This window comes from Aptenodytes forsteri, unplaced genomic scaffold (assembly GCF_000699145.1).
Source record: "Aptenodytes forsteri isolate BGI_AS27 unplaced genomic scaffold, ASM69914v1 Scaffold172, whole genome shotgun sequence".
Lineage (NCBI taxonomy): Eukaryota > Metazoa > Chordata > Aves > Sphenisciformes > Spheniscidae > Aptenodytes > Aptenodytes forsteri.
Window position 1 is genome coordinate 9,611,147 of NW_008795018.1, and position 17,027 is coordinate 9,628,173.

A 17,027-nucleotide genomic window follows, 5' to 3' on the forward strand; every position below is an offset into this window, starting at 1 on the left:
GACCTGCCAGTCAAAAGATTCAAGTAGCTGTTGATGGTAAGTCAGTAAAATATAGTATCTTCATTTTGAAAAAAAAAATTGCAATAGTTTTGAAGTACTGGTTCTTAATATTCAGTTACAATAATGTATAATTTAATCCAACCATACATGAATAAATAATAACAACTAAGTTATGTTATTTTCTACTGCTGCTGGAGGGAGTGCTGCACCTATGTCATCTTAAACAAAATTAATATATTGACTAATGTTTCAGGATCATAAGTAAAAAAAGTATAGAAACCAATAATTAATAATAAATTATAAATTCTTCTAAGAAATGTTTCATAAGGCTCTGCTGTGCTATCAAATCATGAAGATGAATTAACTTTCAAATAGTCTTTTTCCCTGAACAACTCTTCCCCGAGGAAATCTGCAACCATTTGCCAACTCAGGATTTTATTCTGCCTGCAAGCTAGAGGACTGTGGCAAAGTGTCCCTAAAAAAGGAAAGACTACAATGGGATTTGAGGGGGCAAAATTCGACCCCACCTGTAGAATGTTATTCCACTGTCTTATTCCACTGTCTCCAGTTTTTTTATTGGAAGATTTATTTGTCATTCTCATCTTTAAACAAAATTAATATATTGACTAATGTTTCAGGATCATAAGTAAAAAATTGAAGGAGTATAGAAACCAATAATTAATAATAAATTAGACAAACTTCTAAGAAATGTTTCATAAGGCTCTGCTGTGCTATCAAATCATGAAGATGAATTAACTTTCAAATAGTCTTTTTCCCTGAACAACTCTTCCCCGAGGAAATCTGCAACCATTTGCCAACTCAGGATTTTATTCTGCCTGCAAGCTAGAGGACTGTGGCAAAGTGTCCCTAAAAAAGGAAAGACTACAATGGGATTTGAGGGGGCAAAATTCGACCCCACCTGTAGAATGTTATTCCACTGTCTTATTCCACTGTCTCCAGTTTTTTTATTGGAAGATTTATTTGTCATTCCCATTCCCTATGCTGTATAGCCAGTCAGACAGAGAAGAGCTGACTGCCCCTTCGTTCTCTCTTTTGTTAGATGAGGTCTCTACTTGGGCCTACCATGTCTTTTACCTTCTGTCACTATCAAAGAGGCGTCATTGACTTTTGCCGGTGACCTTGTGTCTGTAAAAGAAGCCCAAATCTGAATTCCTAAAATACTGAAGTTCCTCTTTGTTCTTTACTCCTTGTAGTGGGGATAGAAAAAAAAGGGAAATAGAAAATAATGATCTAAAAGAATGACAAGAGGCTACTGTAATTTATGGGTTATATGGAGGGAGCCCTGTCACTGTCGGGCTTGGAATAATGAAATGAATGACGTAGTAGCACGATAAGGTTGTAGCTGCCATTTAACTCCCATACCCGTCCCAGTTTGCAGTCATCCTCACGACCGGATTGACAGCATATTTCAGCGGTGCCCAGTGTCAGCAAAGCTGCAGGCAGCCATGCAGAGGAAGTCGCGCACTGTGGCCAATGTCATGCTCTGCACTCTTCATTTCTGTGGGATTGATTATGAGGCAGGAGCTGGAGGCCATGGTATACCTGACTGCAGCCTTTGTCCTATCACCAGGAATATAAAGTCTAGTTGTATTTAAGTGCTAGAATAATTCTTACAGTCACCAGCTGAGAATATGGACTTCTCTTTTCAACCTTTAGCCACATTTAATAAATAAAATTTGAAATCCGAGTACTTTCCAGAGGTGACTGCTATTTGTATCATCTTGACAACGAAGACTGTGATATACTGGCTCGTCACTTTTATAACTCTTCATATCTCTTTATTTTACAGTTCCTGTCACAAAGCCCATTGTACATACTGAACCATCTTCAGGGGTAGTGGAGTATGTAGGGAATATTACATTAAAGTGTACTGTGGAAAAAGGTACGAGGGTAGTTTACCAGTGGATGAAAAATGGGAAGCCTCTCCATGCCGGCCCTAATTACACCTTTTCATCAAACAATGCAACACTTCTAATTGTTCCTGTTGTAAAAGAAGACATTGGGAATTACAGCTGTCTGGTATCTAACCCTGTCAGTGCAATGGAAAGTGAGATAATTGCACCAACCATATATTGTGAGTATATGAAATATTTATAATTACCTTTGTATAAATGATCTGGCTGGAAAGAGTGCCTCTAAATAGGAAACAGGCAGAAAACAGTTGAGTCAACATTATATGTGAGCTTGCATTCAAAATGAGCTTGTTTGTAACAGCTCTAACTTACAACAGTATAATAAAAAGTTACTCAGCATTATGTAGTTGTGAAGATGAGTCTCAACTGCAGAATTCAAATAGGAACTTCAAGAATTCCGCAGTACAGACATCTTCAGATCTGGAGGAGATGTGACTCAAAAAAGTGATCAGATGGGTATACATGAAAATATTGTTAAAAATGGAGACAGCAAACAATATAAAAAAGCTAAATGCAGGAAGTAACCAGGCTGAAGGACTGCTATTTGTGGTTTTCCTCAAGATCATTTCGAGTCCAGTCCTGTTTAATACTTCCATTAATGACATCAGCATAAAGACTGGGAGTATCTCAATGAAGTTCACTTGTGACATTAAACTGGGAGGACTGAATGACTTTGACAGAGTAATAGAACTGGTATGAAATTTGCTAGTAAAAAATAAATGGGCATGCACTTTTAGAGAATAAAAAACATGAACTTCTGATGATGAGATGGAGATTGATTGGGAAATAACTGAGGCAGCGAGCCTGGGTGATTGAGCTATCACAAGATGTCTGTGAACTGGCAGTGTGATTAAGGCATGAGAAAGCCATATGTAATTCTAGGGTCTGTTGGCAAAGTATTTCCAACAAGGAAATAAGGGGAATACTAATGACACACAGAAGATGAGACCACATGTAGAATACTGTGTGCAGTTCCTGCATACCCCAGAGCAATGATCTCAAACTGGAAAGAAACAGAACAGAAAGGAATGGAGAACAGACCCGGAGAACTCAGTCTGGCTTAGCAAAATCAGAGCTGAAAGGAGTGTTTGCTTTCCACATCAAGTGGGAAACATGAGGGAGCAAGAAGAGTTGCATAAAGACCAATGCTGGCAGAAGAATAAACCATAAGCTAGCCATATATTTTGACTGGAAATGAAATCACCTGAGAAACTAACTGTGAACGTAAATTGAGTTCATGAATGAAATGAGTTGGAGGAAACAAAAGATTGGCTTAATCAGCATTCAACAATTATACTTTAAATCTTAGAAAGGGCACTCTCATTTTGTTCCTTATCCCTCCTGCAATGTCAGCTCCCAGTGCCTCCAAGATCTGCAAGCAGCACATGCTGTGTATGTGACCTTGCCAGGCTCTAATCCTCATGTCCTCAGGGGTCAAACTGTCCTTCTCAGAGGAGAGCTGAAATCAGACAGGTCAGGACCTACTTTGCCACCAGCCCTGTTCAGATATAACCAGTTTACCCAATGGCACAGTGTGGATGGCACAGTGCAAGGACTGGAACTGGATTCCTGTCCAGCCAAGGGCTGGTGCTCGCTCTTGCTTTTGCTGGGCTCTGTAATCTGGCAGCTGGTAGACAGCCCATGCCCTAGACTTGTTATGATTGCACTACCAGCATATTCAGAACCTACACTTCTTACTATATCATATTTTCCTCCTCCTCCTTTCTTCTCTGATTATTCATTCTGCTACGTATTTATTTTTAATTGTAATTTGAAAGAATGGGATGAGGGGGTGTCTCGCATCTAAAGCGTGTGGGGGGGTCTAACATTGCACCAGAAGAAGAGAAAAAGACTGCCTAAATTAGTGAAGACTAACAAGGACATTGTTAGATGAGAGCTGATCCCTTAGGTGCAGCTTATAAAATTGACAGCAATGCAGACATGAAGATGAAGAAGCTGCTGCAGAGAGTCCTAAACAGGGCGGATGTGAATTGAGCTTCCATTCACATTAGACAGAGGAATCATGATAAAATGGTCTACAAGGAAATAACCAGCACTGATGGCTTTTTAACTTATCATTACCATAATAAAAAAAAACCACCAAACATCATATTCTTTCCTCAAGGTAGCACATTTTTAAATGCCTTCCTTTGTACAGTCACAGTCTCAGCTCACTTAAGTGCTTAAAGTGCTAAGAACGAGAGCTGTATGTGTATGAATGTGCTGCCTCTACTGCTTTTCTCACTGTAATGAGCTATGAATGGACCTTATACACCTCTCTCTCCGAAGAATACCTACACAAAACTTGGGGACGCTGTATCCAGCACAACCTGACAGCCTTCTTACAATGCAATAGAATCAGGTCAGGCTAGAAAAATATCTGCCACTCTTGCTACCTTTCAGACTGCTCTGTTTGTTTGTGGCACAGCCCCTTCGGCATTCACATTTCTGACCTGATGCGCACAGGATTGGCTCCAGAGCACTTATCGCACTGACGGGTGTCTGGGACACTTGCACTGACAAGGTGTGTGCCCTGCAGTCTCAGTTCTGGTGCTGCTTCCTCCCTTCTCCCTCACTCAACTGCATGTATTTTCCAGCAAATTTGAAAAATCTTTCCAAGTTCTAAACTGAAAACCTATTTTTGACCCATTGTTTAGCAGAACTTTAAAATCTCAAAGTTACTTCAGTGTCCACATTTCTGGAACCTTTTGCTGCTTGAGCGATTGTGATATACAGCTCAAAAGATCTGTATATATCAAAAACTTTGAGATTCAGTCTTTCTCCACATGTGGAAATATTGTCATGAGTATTTGTATTTTCAGAATGTACTTTTTATTTCATCAGAACTGAGCGTTTGCTTTGTGCGTAATTTAAAATTTTAAAAAAATAGTAAGAGAAAACAATGCAATGCTGAAAGACTGCAATACTTGCGCTACTATCCATATCCAAGTTAGTGATGGGAGTTGGGGTCTTACTTCCTGAGCTATACGAAGTCACATAATTTGGTCCAACCTCTGCCTGCAGGGGTGGTTTGTCTCCCAGCTCCCAGTTGTCAATAACAATCCAGAACAGGCCCCGGGATCTCTATGTGCCATATGTCATTGCTGCAGGGGAGTTACTGGAGGTGATTAAAAAAAGGTCACTCACAGTAAATACCTGCCATCTGCTTGGAAACTGTAACAGTCTCGTGGTGATAGGAGCAATTGGAAATATTCCCACAGAGCAGTAAATTGTTACTCAGAACAGATGATTTATTATTTTACAAGTCATTTAGTTAACTGGCTTTACTGAGACAAGAGGCAGATTTCTGTTGAGAACAATACCGGAAAGGAGAAGTAGAGCTGAGGGATCCATGAAGGCTGTCACTGTGTTTTTTTACTGAGAATCAAAAGTGTTTTGTTCTTTATTTCTCATTAATAGTATTCTGCTTCTCCATTAGCTATGATGATAATGCACCCCAGAACATGGCTATTGCAGTAGCGTGACCCAGAAACAAATTATTTCAAGACTGGCAGAAGCTGCTGTCATGGAGGCTGCGGCAGAAGCTGCTGTGCTGTGCTGACGGAGTTGAATTTAACAGACTAAGTGGGATTTCCTTCCTTGTGTCTTCCCAAAGCTAGAATATATTTAGTCCTAGAGAGGAAATGGTTAATTACCTGCTTTTCAGAATCATCCTTGAAGCTGTGTATATCCCTCAGCTACCCAGTGTTTAGGGATCTCTGAAGTACGCGATGCCCAGGAGAGGCAAAAGACTGATCCAGGCGAAGCAGAAGGGTTACCCGATGCTTGCGTTGACTTCATCAAGGAATGCCACTTTTCAGACCTTGCCAAGATTTGACTATTCCTTAAGAAAACCTTTCTTTGTTTTTTTTCAAACATACTTCCCCAGCCAGTGTACGTCAGTGGTTTTATAATGGTTTCTTTCAATTTGCAGCTTTCGTACAGAAGTGTATTAATGTTGTTAGGGTTATCTGTCTATGCTGCACTGTTACGATACTGATAAAAAAGCAGAACTCAATTCTGATTCTTTTGCAGACTGTGGCAAATATCCCACTATAGTCAGGGGGCACAGAGACCAGTCAGCTATTCTTACCATTAGTATCTGTTTACATGTATCAAAGGTTGTATTATCAGTGAAAATAAAAGCTAATTCTTCTAAGAAAGAAGAATTGGATAGGAGGAACCACTGAATTGCTCTGCAAAGTAAAAAAGCGTGGTCCTGCCTATAAATAGTGCGCGAGGGGTTTTACTTTCATTTATGAAAAAGTCAAAGTTCACTACATCTCTCTCCTTTCCCATCTGAAAAAAGGGAAGTCAATACCTATAACGGGCAAGCCCCCGTGAGAGGCTGGTGTTCTGGACCGTCCACAGAAGCATGCAGTCCGAGTGAGGCCAGCCAAACCAAAGCAGTGGTGATAGGTCTGCAGTTCCCAGAAATGCTTATTACAGGGTCAGCCGTCTCTTGGATACAGTAAAGCAAATGGCTCGAGAACTGCAGAGCCTGTGGAGAAGCAGCCCAGCATCTAGCATTTAAAAAATGCCTTGATTCTTCAGAGTAGCCCCTGCCATGTAGGCGGGAGCAACACTAATTCATGCTGAAGTGAATCTGTATTGCATTTCCCAAGTAAATATTACGCATGATGTTGGGCCTTCCTTAAAATGAGACTGCAAAAAGCTTACCGCTAAGAAATAAGTAGAGAAAATAAAACGTTTGACAAGTTTACTTTGTGAAATATGGACATTTGGTTAAAAGTGGACTAAGCTGAGGTCATGGTGTGATAGTCTACATTCTCTTGTCTAAGCCTTCACAAATAGAGAAAAAAACCCAGAGGCACACACAAAATGGCCTGTTTTGTGCTGCGTGCTGTTTGCCTACGCGTTCTTGAAGAATAAATCGGTCTCATGAAAAAAGACAGACAATAAATAGAAGTGTGCGTGTTAGAGGAAGGTCTAACGTCAGCCTGAATTTCCTGATGAGAAGTAGAGTCTGAAACGTGCCAGTGTGCCGCCTCATGTGGCAGGGAATTTCACATTCAAACCCAGCTACGTCATCTTAATGCTTCCAGACAACCATAGGAAGGTGGAAATACTATTTGATTGCACTGTCTACAATGGGCATAACATTGACTTACCTATCTTTTTGCTGTGCCATTCTGTGTGAGGCACTTGTCAGCAGCTTTACCGAACTTCAGGGATCATACCAAAAAAAAGTCTCCTGCTCATTCTGCATATTTTCTTCTTTTAGCTTCTGTCAATATTAGGTCTGTGCATTTTTGATTATGCGTGTAAGCCCTTAGGGAATTAGCAACATTAAAATGATTAGTTCTTTTGACTGGAAAAAGTAATTTAATAAGGCACATTTTGATTATTATATTCTCTACATTAATTTCTATGCTTAGATCCCTGTAAAAATAGATTTTAACATGTGAAGATATAAAAAGCCTATGATCTGAAATGATCTATTAAAAATAGCATGGGAAATATTCTTATCATATTTAAATATATTGTTACCCTTCCCATTTTCCTGTGAAGATTACCCTAAAAATACTTAGCTGCTCAATTTTCTGAATGACGTGACTATTGGACAATATATGCCTCTTCTAATTATATTCAGAAACACAGCTTTCTTTCAGCACAAGGGCTTACTCTTGAAAGAAATGTAAATGTTGAAATAGTAGAAGCCTACTAAAGTGGGGGGAAGGTTAAAGTTTATTTCAGCAATCATTTATGGAAAACCTTTTCTGAAGTTATCTAAGGCACACCCCACTCTATATTACACCTGTAGGATAGCTCCCCAAATAATTATTATACTGCAAAGTATTACAGTGAATGTTTATATATTTCAAGGCTAATTTGTTCACTTTTAAATGTGCAGAGAAATTACTTATGACAATAAGTTTGGCATTTAAGTAGAAAGGGTCAAATACGCCCCTGAAGAAGACCTGCTCCTTTACTTCACAGCTTTTCCAACTGTTTTCAGGTTTTTTTTCTTTTTATCGTACTGAAAAATGCATACACCTGTGCTTTTTCCCTAAACAGCAATTAGATCAATATTAAGTGGGTGTAGTCTGAGATAAACCTAGTACAGATCAAGTTATTGAACTGAAAGCCTTTTAATTGAAATGATTGAATCCAGTGTCAGCCAATCTAAAGGCTAGTCTAACTTAAAAATTCTAAGTTTAGAGATATGCTTCTATTTAAAGTTTAATTATATACTTTGATTTTAATTTTTCCACCGTGTTTCTTTTTTTTTCAATGCAGATGGACCTTATGGACTTAGAGTTAAATCAGATAAAGGTCTGAATATAGGGGCGGTGTTTACACATGGGGGAAGTTATACTGTTCAACTGCTCAGCAGATTCAAATCCACCAAATACTTATTCTATTCCTGAATATAGGGGCGGTGTTTACAGTTGACATGGGGGAAGTTATACTGTTCAACTGCTCAGCAGATTCAAATCCACCAAATACTTATTCGTGGATTCAAAGGGCTGACAATACCACTCATGTAATCAAATATGGACCCCATCTGGAAGTTGTATCTGATAAAGTGGCCCAGAAGACAATAGATTACATGTGCCGTGCTTTCAACAACGTGACTGGAAAACGAGATGAAACTCACTTTACAGTCGTCGTTACTTCTGTAGGTAAGAACATTAATTCATTGCTGTAACATCTGAGCAGAGTGTCAACCTCAGAAAAAGGAAATAATTCTTAGAGAGAGAATATATATCAGAAGTGAGGTCTTGCTAACAATGTAGTAAAGGGGATTTTGGCCATTCAGTGGGATCCGGGTTTTACTCACAGTGTGACATAGCTTGGGACAAGACCCACTAAGATGCTGAAGTTTTGTGGGAGTTCGACACCAAAATATATTTGGCCATTTGGAACTTTATCCCTTGAGTAGAAAAACTTCCTCGGTAGGCAAACTTCATCATGACCAAGTAAAGTGGCAGAATTATATCTCTCTTACTCTGTTTCTTACTTTTTGCCTTTAAAAATGATGAAGATGAATGGAGAGAATGATGCGGAAATCTGCTGAATGCCAAGGTGGGCCTTTCCTCCCAAGGGCAGGTTTTGTCCAAGGCTCATTGTCCCACAGCTTTCAGGAGCTGTGAGCCCTGGGGCCACCAGGAGACCAGTAGATGGGATAGTTTTGAGCATACATCACTGACTAAAATAACCAGGCACAGACTCACAGCAATGAAGGTCTTTAATATTTTTCCAGTGTGGTTAGGTATTATAAGAGCCTTAGTTTAGTGTATGATAATAATGCAAGCTGTGATGATGAATGGTTTTATTAGAATTTGTTCATAAAAATTATTTCACTGCCATATTTATGAATCTATTGATTGACTGCTAGGTTCTGCTGAACGCACACCTTTATTTCCCATACATTGTAACCTCAGTTCCTGTACCAGATTGCGTTAAACAGCAACAAAGCAGTTTTTCAGAAAAGCTCCAGAAGCATACAGCGAAGAACAAGATATTGAGGAAGTCTGTTATCTCTTACTAATACAGATAGATACAAGTTTTTTCAGATAAGGAATGTATGCTATTAATGTTCAACAAGATAGAATAGATTTCCTTTTAGAAAATTTAACAAAGCAATTTTGCTTGTGCAGAATGAAGAGCTCAGCTATTTGTTAGATAAACAAGGAGAGCAGATGTCCGTTGTTCAGGCTGACTTACGGATTCATCACAAATCCATGGCTTTCAGTATGCTGGAAGGAAGATGGGTTGCAATTTTACAGTGAGAATACTGCACTTTAAAACTAAACATTGTGGTTAGTGGTGAAAGAAAATGCAACCAGAGCTATGTGTCAGTAGAAATAGACATGATGTTTCTCCAGGAAGTTCATGTAAGCTATGATACATATGTGAACATTCATCAATAAGTGTTAAGAAATTCAGCTGAGATTTCCTTTCAAAGGCCGAAAAGAAGGGAAAACTCCACAGCTTCGTGTTTAGTTGCACTTAAAAACATACATTTCCTAATTACAAATATTTTGCCTAAATAAAGCTTTTTAAAACATTTTATCCTGCATATTTACGAATTAAAAAATGTCAGTTTCCCCCTCAATAGCCATTTTCTTCTTGATGAGTATTTATTCAGATAGCACTAAATCCAGATGTCAAGCCTACACTTTGCAATGCAGCACTGATTGACTCTAAGAGGTATGAATTCACACACGAGGCTAAACCTCAGAGATCCTGCTCAGGCTACATTCTGTTTGGAACTGATTAAACGTACTAAGCAAAGACTATGAATATTATTCCATATCCCTTCTCCCTGTCCCCATAATCCTAGGTACAGAGCCTGGATTGTGCCTCTCAAAATACTGGAAACCCCATTTTCAGCAGCGACAGGAACTTCGATGTTTCAGAAGACCTTACACAACTTCCCTACCTAAGGAACTGGAACTTACCTATATGGCGCTATAAACAGCTGCCTAATTAATGCTAAAAATCATCAAGAAAACAATTATATCAATAAGTTGCAATTACATCAACCATTGCACTAAGCTGTTACCCAGTTTTAGCTAAGACTAGTTAGATTTTAAAATAAGAGGATGTATCTCATTAAATACACAAGTCATTGCTCAGTTCTCAAGTTGAGTCAACTTGAGTGTGTTAAATGTGTGTAAAGAGCACGTCTTTGTTTTCTGCACCGGTATGCCTGTGGAGATAAGATTTATTGAGTCTAAATTTGAAATTACTCATTTTAAAGAACATTTTTAAGGACTCAGCTGATTCTCCAGCGTTTGGGGTTTTTTTCTGAGGAAAGCAGTACATTGAAGGAGTATGAAAGAAATTTGGTGAAACTGCAGTGATTTATTTTCCCGTATCTTCGGGACTCATCTGGTTTGAAATCCACATATTTAATCTTTGTGATAACCGCTACACACACAGCCAGCACAATGCCAGTGAATTACATGGAGGTGTAAGTAGATGTAAGTAACACTGTCTGTCTGCACAGGAGTTCATAAATGTACTGGAAACACATCCAGCTAAATAATACACATTTGAATCGTACTCATAAAGCTGGCACTGACAAATATGCAGCATTAATTTATCTGTATGGATTGTGACACGGCCTTTAATTACATGAATTCTGCGTGATTCAGAGCAAAGGAGGAATTTAAGGGTGCGCAAACAACTATGTCTGGCATTTCCTAACTTTCACATTCCTGTCTTTGCAATTTCTATCCAAATATTTTCAACATGGTTTTGTGTATGCAATTATATACATATTGTATTTGTGTTTTATCAGCAAATCCTGCTGGAAAACTGCTGCTAACACATGTCTCAGCAAAAGATCTGAGCAAAGGAAAGAAATACTTTGGATATATTTAGACATGACTACAAACATAATTTATTGGCTTCTGATGGGAGTTGATAAACAACCAGACTGTCAGTGATCTGAAAATCTTTAGAAAAAATACAATAGCATCAGTATTATCCCCTCCTACTCTACAGCTCCTACAGCTAGGAGGATTTCCCTCCCATCTAGCACAAACTGCTCACCTAATTGTCACCTGATTTCTTGGTAGTTCAGTGTCTCTGTGCCTAAAATTAGAATATTCATCTACTTTTTGTGATGCTGTAATTCGTGGATTACATTTACTGACCTTCCTTTAGCTTTAGGTACCAATCTGTTTTGGATTCATTTCTGATATGCATATCATTGCTTTTCTAGTCAGGAGATTTGTGGGGAAAAAGAAATATTACCAATTCACAAGAACCCAAATTTTGTATCTGTTTTGTATCTCTATGCAGGTTTACTAGCTTCAGGTGAATTTCAAAAGATGCATTTTTTCATTCTCATAATACAGAACGAGAGACTAAATACAGTACTCATCTTCTTTGTCACAGGATTGGAAAAGCTTGCCCAGAAAGGAAAATCTTTGTCATCTCTTGCAGTAATAACGGGAATTTCATTATTTTTGATCCTAGCTATGGTCTTTTTATTCATATGGAAAAGATATCAGCCACATAAAGGTACGTAAAAGTTAAGCACGCTCCAGCTCTTCTTTTGGACCATCAGAGCAAAAAGAATGATTTTTCTTTTTCTTCTTTTCAGTGATACAACAGAAGCTGCAGAGCAGGTACAAAAATAAATCATTCTTAGGTCTTGAAGTCCTTTCCATCAAAAGAATTGCATTTTATTATATTAATTTTCCTTCCTTGGCTTATGACATCAAACTGAAAAACATGTTTATGTTTTCTAGGCCAGAGGCTGATTACAGGAAGGCACAGGCATTTTCAGGTAATGCTAATGAAAGAAATGTGAGCGTAAGGTCAAAATCCATTCCTGCAAAAAATTACCATCTCCACATACAAAAAGAAAGAAGGAAAGGAAGGGAAGTGTGTTTTTAACTTGGGTTGCACACCTACCTCTATGTTAGCTTACTTAAGATAAAACCAAAATGACAACAGGTCAGTGTGGGTTTAGCTCATGCCTGGAGTTCACAGCAGTATGTACCTGTTGGCTTGAATTCTAGCTGTTAATCCCGGTTAGAATCACCTGTATTCTGCTGTTCTCACCAATATGAAATAAATCAGTGTTATTATGGGATAGCAGTGAGAGGTGATACACCATGGGAGGATCACACTTCTAAATGTTCATGGCACCAATCAGTACCAAAATCGTGAGATGTTAGTATGACATTACAGTATATATATTTTAGCCTCCACCACGTTCTGTACTACCTTTCTCTGTCATCAGGACCCAGTGTGTTTTTGTGACTGCCTCTTTTCCCTCCACAATCCTTCCTGCATCATCCTGGAGACCAGCCATCCTTTGGAAGGGTAGCACTTTTGTTCCCATCCCTTTCTACCAAAGCATCAGAGCAGACCCTTATGGCCTGCTACATGTGAGAGGATAGAGAATTATATGAAGCTTAGGAAGGTAAGAAATTCACTTGAGCACAGAGAGTCCTTCACCCCAGCAAGTGGTATCAGAGGAGAGAATCTCAGCACTGTCTTTAGTGCTGCAGCCTTTGCTGTGGAGTGATGCAGTGATGCCCAAGAGACAACCAAAACTCTCAGATCTCCTGGACAGCAGGAGGGTAGAGAAAGAGACTCCCACCCTCACTACAAGTTGTATCTGAAGTCCCAGATGCAATCTGTCAAATGGTTTAACAATGTGGCACCTACTAGTATCATGTTCCCTTTTTTTATTCTCAGCATTATAAAAGACGCAGGTGGTACTGCCTCACTACAGTGTAGATGTGCTGAGCTTATGGACTGGGCCCCTTTTCTATGGGAAATGAAAGTAAATCAGTCTGTTTAGCCTTCCAGCAAAGAGAGTCCCAATGGCTTTACCAAAACTGTTGCTGAGGTTAGTGAGAGGCTCCTCACTTGGTCTGAGGTGTTGGAGATAGCCAAGCACTGTGAACACCGGCTGTGCATCTGCCCTGCCTCGCTCCACGCCAGCTTAGGAACTTGACAGGGAAGTGGTTTAAAGCAGATCAAACAACCAATATTCAGATGTTTTAAAAATTAAGCCAGATGACTTTGCCCATCGTTATGTAAGCTGTCTTTTCCAGATTCATACTACATCTCGGTACCTTTTTTCATGTTTGTTTGTTCTAACTTTAGGACATGAAAGTGCTTTGGATGATTTTGGGATATATGAATTTGTCGCTATTCCTGATCTTGCCAGTGGTTCTAGGGTATGTGGTTTTACATCATAAACTGATGGTTTCTTTTCTATTTCTTAAGGTGTACTAAATATCTGTAGTAGAATCCTTCTGTCAGTTTGCTCCTGTTGCTTTTTACAGATGTCTATATGACACCATATTCATGACACCATATTCACTGCTGTTGTTTACCCAGTACTTGCTCTTTCTTTACTGTGTTACTAGTCCAGTACTTGTATTAACATGGTGCAGTAAGGAACTAACCAAGCTCTAAAGGGAGCAATCTCAGTTCAGTCACCCTATATTAAAAGAATATTAGTAGTGTTGGGTAGATGGGTAGCACTGAATCCTTTGTGTCACAGAAGCAAATTAATTCTTGTGATGCCATTTTCTCCCTTGGCCCTAATATTGCTGCTCACGCAACATACAACTTCGGCAGTGCAGGAAAGCCTCAGGGGGGTATTTAAAGTTTTCATTGTAAAAATATGCAAACTAAATCTCAGCCATATTTCACAAGAATTATTTTGTTAGTGTCATGTATTGTGGGGGAGGACTTAAGCGCAGGGATTTTGCTAGCAGAAAAAATCCTACTACATATGCTACTTTTCTGCATTGTGGCTTTGCTGACATTACTGTATAGCGGTTGGAGATCATTCTGATGTGGTGTAAAAGGACAAAGAAAAAGTGAGAAATAGGGCCACAAAATTTAGGGACAACAGACTGAAACTGGGAGGAAGTAGACGAAGCACTTTCCCTTTGCTAGGGAAAATCTCTGGCGATACAGTCTTGTACCCTTGGAGAGCATCAGTATGGTCAGGTAAGGGAGAGCTCTTAAAACTTGATCACACAGGGTCACATCAACAGTCACACCTATTTTGTTGTTATGATTAGTTCTCATAATACATAATGCATTCCCAAAAAATAGTCATAGATTAATAAACCCTTTTCTCTGCTGGGGTTAGATGATTGAAATAGACATTTCTAGGGCTAGAGTGCTATCCTAAAGGTTAGTGGAGAGGACAGACTTTTACAGCAGCAGAGATAAAAGGCTTTTAGAAAACAGAGGAGCCGAACTGTATCTGTGAAAGTTTGTGACCGTAGGAGCCTTATTAAGTACAGAGACCAGGTTCTAAATCATCACAGCCTTAGGCACACTACGATATCCCTTAGGCCGATCATATCACAAAGTCACATTCTTGCAGAATCGGGGCCGTAGTAGGTCAGGAGGGAGAGAAAGGTGACAAGGACAACAGAATGGATGTACAAGCAATGAAATTTATTCTAATTTCCAGTAAAATTTCAAGAAACAGGAGAAACTCCACTGGCTTATGGTCAGTTACTCAGATTTATGGCATTGCAGATAAAGTCAGCATTTGATCCACTGATTCATTGTAGTTAGTTAGCAGAAAAAGGGAAAAATAAGAAAGTGAAGATAATGAAGAACTGGAGGTTGGGTAGAGGCAGAAAGACTGAGAATTCCTTATGGATGGGGAGTCTAGGTGTTGTGTTGACGTAAGAGCAGATTTGTATACTTAACATATTGAACAATTTCATTATTACTTCATTTATGGAAATTCCTTGCAGTTTCCTCCCTTTGACATGCTGGTGGGAGTTTTATGCTGAACCCCTTCCCTGACTATTTTCTCCTTTTTTACTATCTATTCTCCTGCTTCTCTCTTTATTAAATGTTCCTTCCTTGACTTGTGGTACACTAATATAAAATACTTGCTGTATTAAATGCAAGAGCTGTATCCTAAATCTTCTAAGATCCTAACTGAATTTAAAACTATTGCTTGCCTTACTATAAATGTGATAAAAACTTACTCAAATGAAATGTAAACTAATAGAGATGAACTGTTAAATCCACATGCAAACCATTGATAGGGAAAAGTTAAAAACCCAAGACGTTACATTATCAGTTTAACTTCTGTTGAATCTTTTCCCGTTTGTACTTACAGTAGGAATACTCTTTGCTACTTTTAGGTTTCAAGACAATCTGTTCCTGGCTCTGACTGTGTCCCAGGCCAGGATATGCTTAGTACGGTTTATGAAGTTATTCAGCATATTCCTGAGCAGCTGCAACAAGACCATCAACAGTAAGTTAAAGCCTGTGTGCACTCATGTGGTAGCTCAAAGACAAACACTTCTGCATCCAGAACAATTTACATTTTGGTAGCTGGTGTGTGATTCCAGTGAGAGGGGTAAGGAAGGAAAACAGGTGTAAGCTACATCTTACCGTTTCCTATCCAGTCCCTCACTTTTCCTATCCAGTCCCTCACTTTTCCTCAAGACTCCAGTCTGCTATTTCATCATGCCAGTTTTGTCTAAGCGTGAAAAACAAAAGGTAAGATCTTCAAATGCAATTTCAAATGAAAATTCCCAAATGTTTTAAGAGGGTGGCTACAGTTTCACGGCGCTGAGACATCAGCACTTCCCACTGAGCAGGTTAAATCTTCAATCAAAGCAGTTTAATCGGCAGCACGGCTTCCAGACCTGCCAGCCGTGTGCCAAGTAGAGTTAGGGGGGCATTTTTCGCAATGTTGAAACTGGTCAGCTGATCAATAACCAGTGGTTGTTAAAATGGTCACTGAAATATTAACAGACAATGCTTAGTTACCTGAGTAAGCAATGTCTTAATTTGTATCTTAACTAATGATTTAGAGCAAAAGAATTCTTGTTCTGCAGTACCCTGGCTTGGGACTCCACAGAAACACTTTTGCTGAGTTAAATACCAGAAAGACCACAGCACGCTGTGCTTATGCAGTTAGTGTCTGGTAGTCCTGATTTTGTTCAAATCACCTACTTTGTAGCACTTCTTGGCATAAGAAGAGTGAATACACTGTAAAGTTTCTGTAATTGCAATATAGCTGCCATAAATCTGTTGTGAATATCAACAGTCTTTCTTACAAGTTAAGAGCAGCACACAAGACATTATTTGGTAACAAGCCTATTATATCACATTTTCCATGTTTTTATGATGTGTTCTGTTTCTTTTACGGTTGGAAAGGAAAATATGCACTCTTACCAATATACTAATCCGTTGGCTGAGTAATCACAATGTTTATGTGACTGCATTAGCATTCAGTACTTACACTATTAAAAATTTTGTGCAGGTTACATCTTCAACTGTGTGTCCGAATTATGCATGCAAACATGCAGCCATGCTTGTAAAAGCAAGCTGATCAGTGAGAAAGCAATAATGAATTACTAATGACATTTTTGTTCTGCTTGGAGTTACTCACTTTGAGCCTTAAGATGATTTTTTAAACCAGATGTAAAAAATAGCATTCATAAAGTACATCTTCTCTTATTCTTCCTCCTACATGTCTTCCTTCTCCACTTTCTCACTGATACATGACCCCTCTAAAAAAGGAGTAAATTCAAAGTGAAGGTAACTTGAACTTTGTGACAGTTCAGATTTCAACTCAAACTTCACAAAACATATTCT

General features: G+C 38.9%; 1 protein-coding gene across 1 annotated transcript in view; it reads left to right on the top strand.

Annotated features, from left to right (window-relative positions):
* The window catches only part of HEPACAM2 (HEPACAM family member 2), a 22,310-nt gene extending 6,631 nt beyond the window's left edge, over nt 1–15,679 (top strand). The window contains exons 3-10 of the mRNA XM_009275661.1: nt 1,811–2,095; nt 8,196–8,267; nt 8,348–8,581; nt 11,811–11,936; nt 12,019–12,043; nt 12,167–12,204; nt 13,539–13,612; nt 15,563–15,679. Coding sequence (XP_009273936.1) covers nt 1,811–2,095; nt 8,196–8,267; nt 8,348–8,581; nt 11,811–11,936; nt 12,019–12,043; nt 12,167–12,204; nt 13,539–13,612; nt 15,563–15,679 — 971 coding nt within the window. The remainder of the gene's footprint in view (nt 1–1,810; nt 2,096–8,195; nt 8,268–8,347; nt 8,582–11,810; nt 11,937–12,018; nt 12,044–12,166; nt 12,205–13,538; nt 13,613–15,562) is intronic.
* Nucleotides 15,680–17,027: the final 1,348 nt, after the last annotated feature.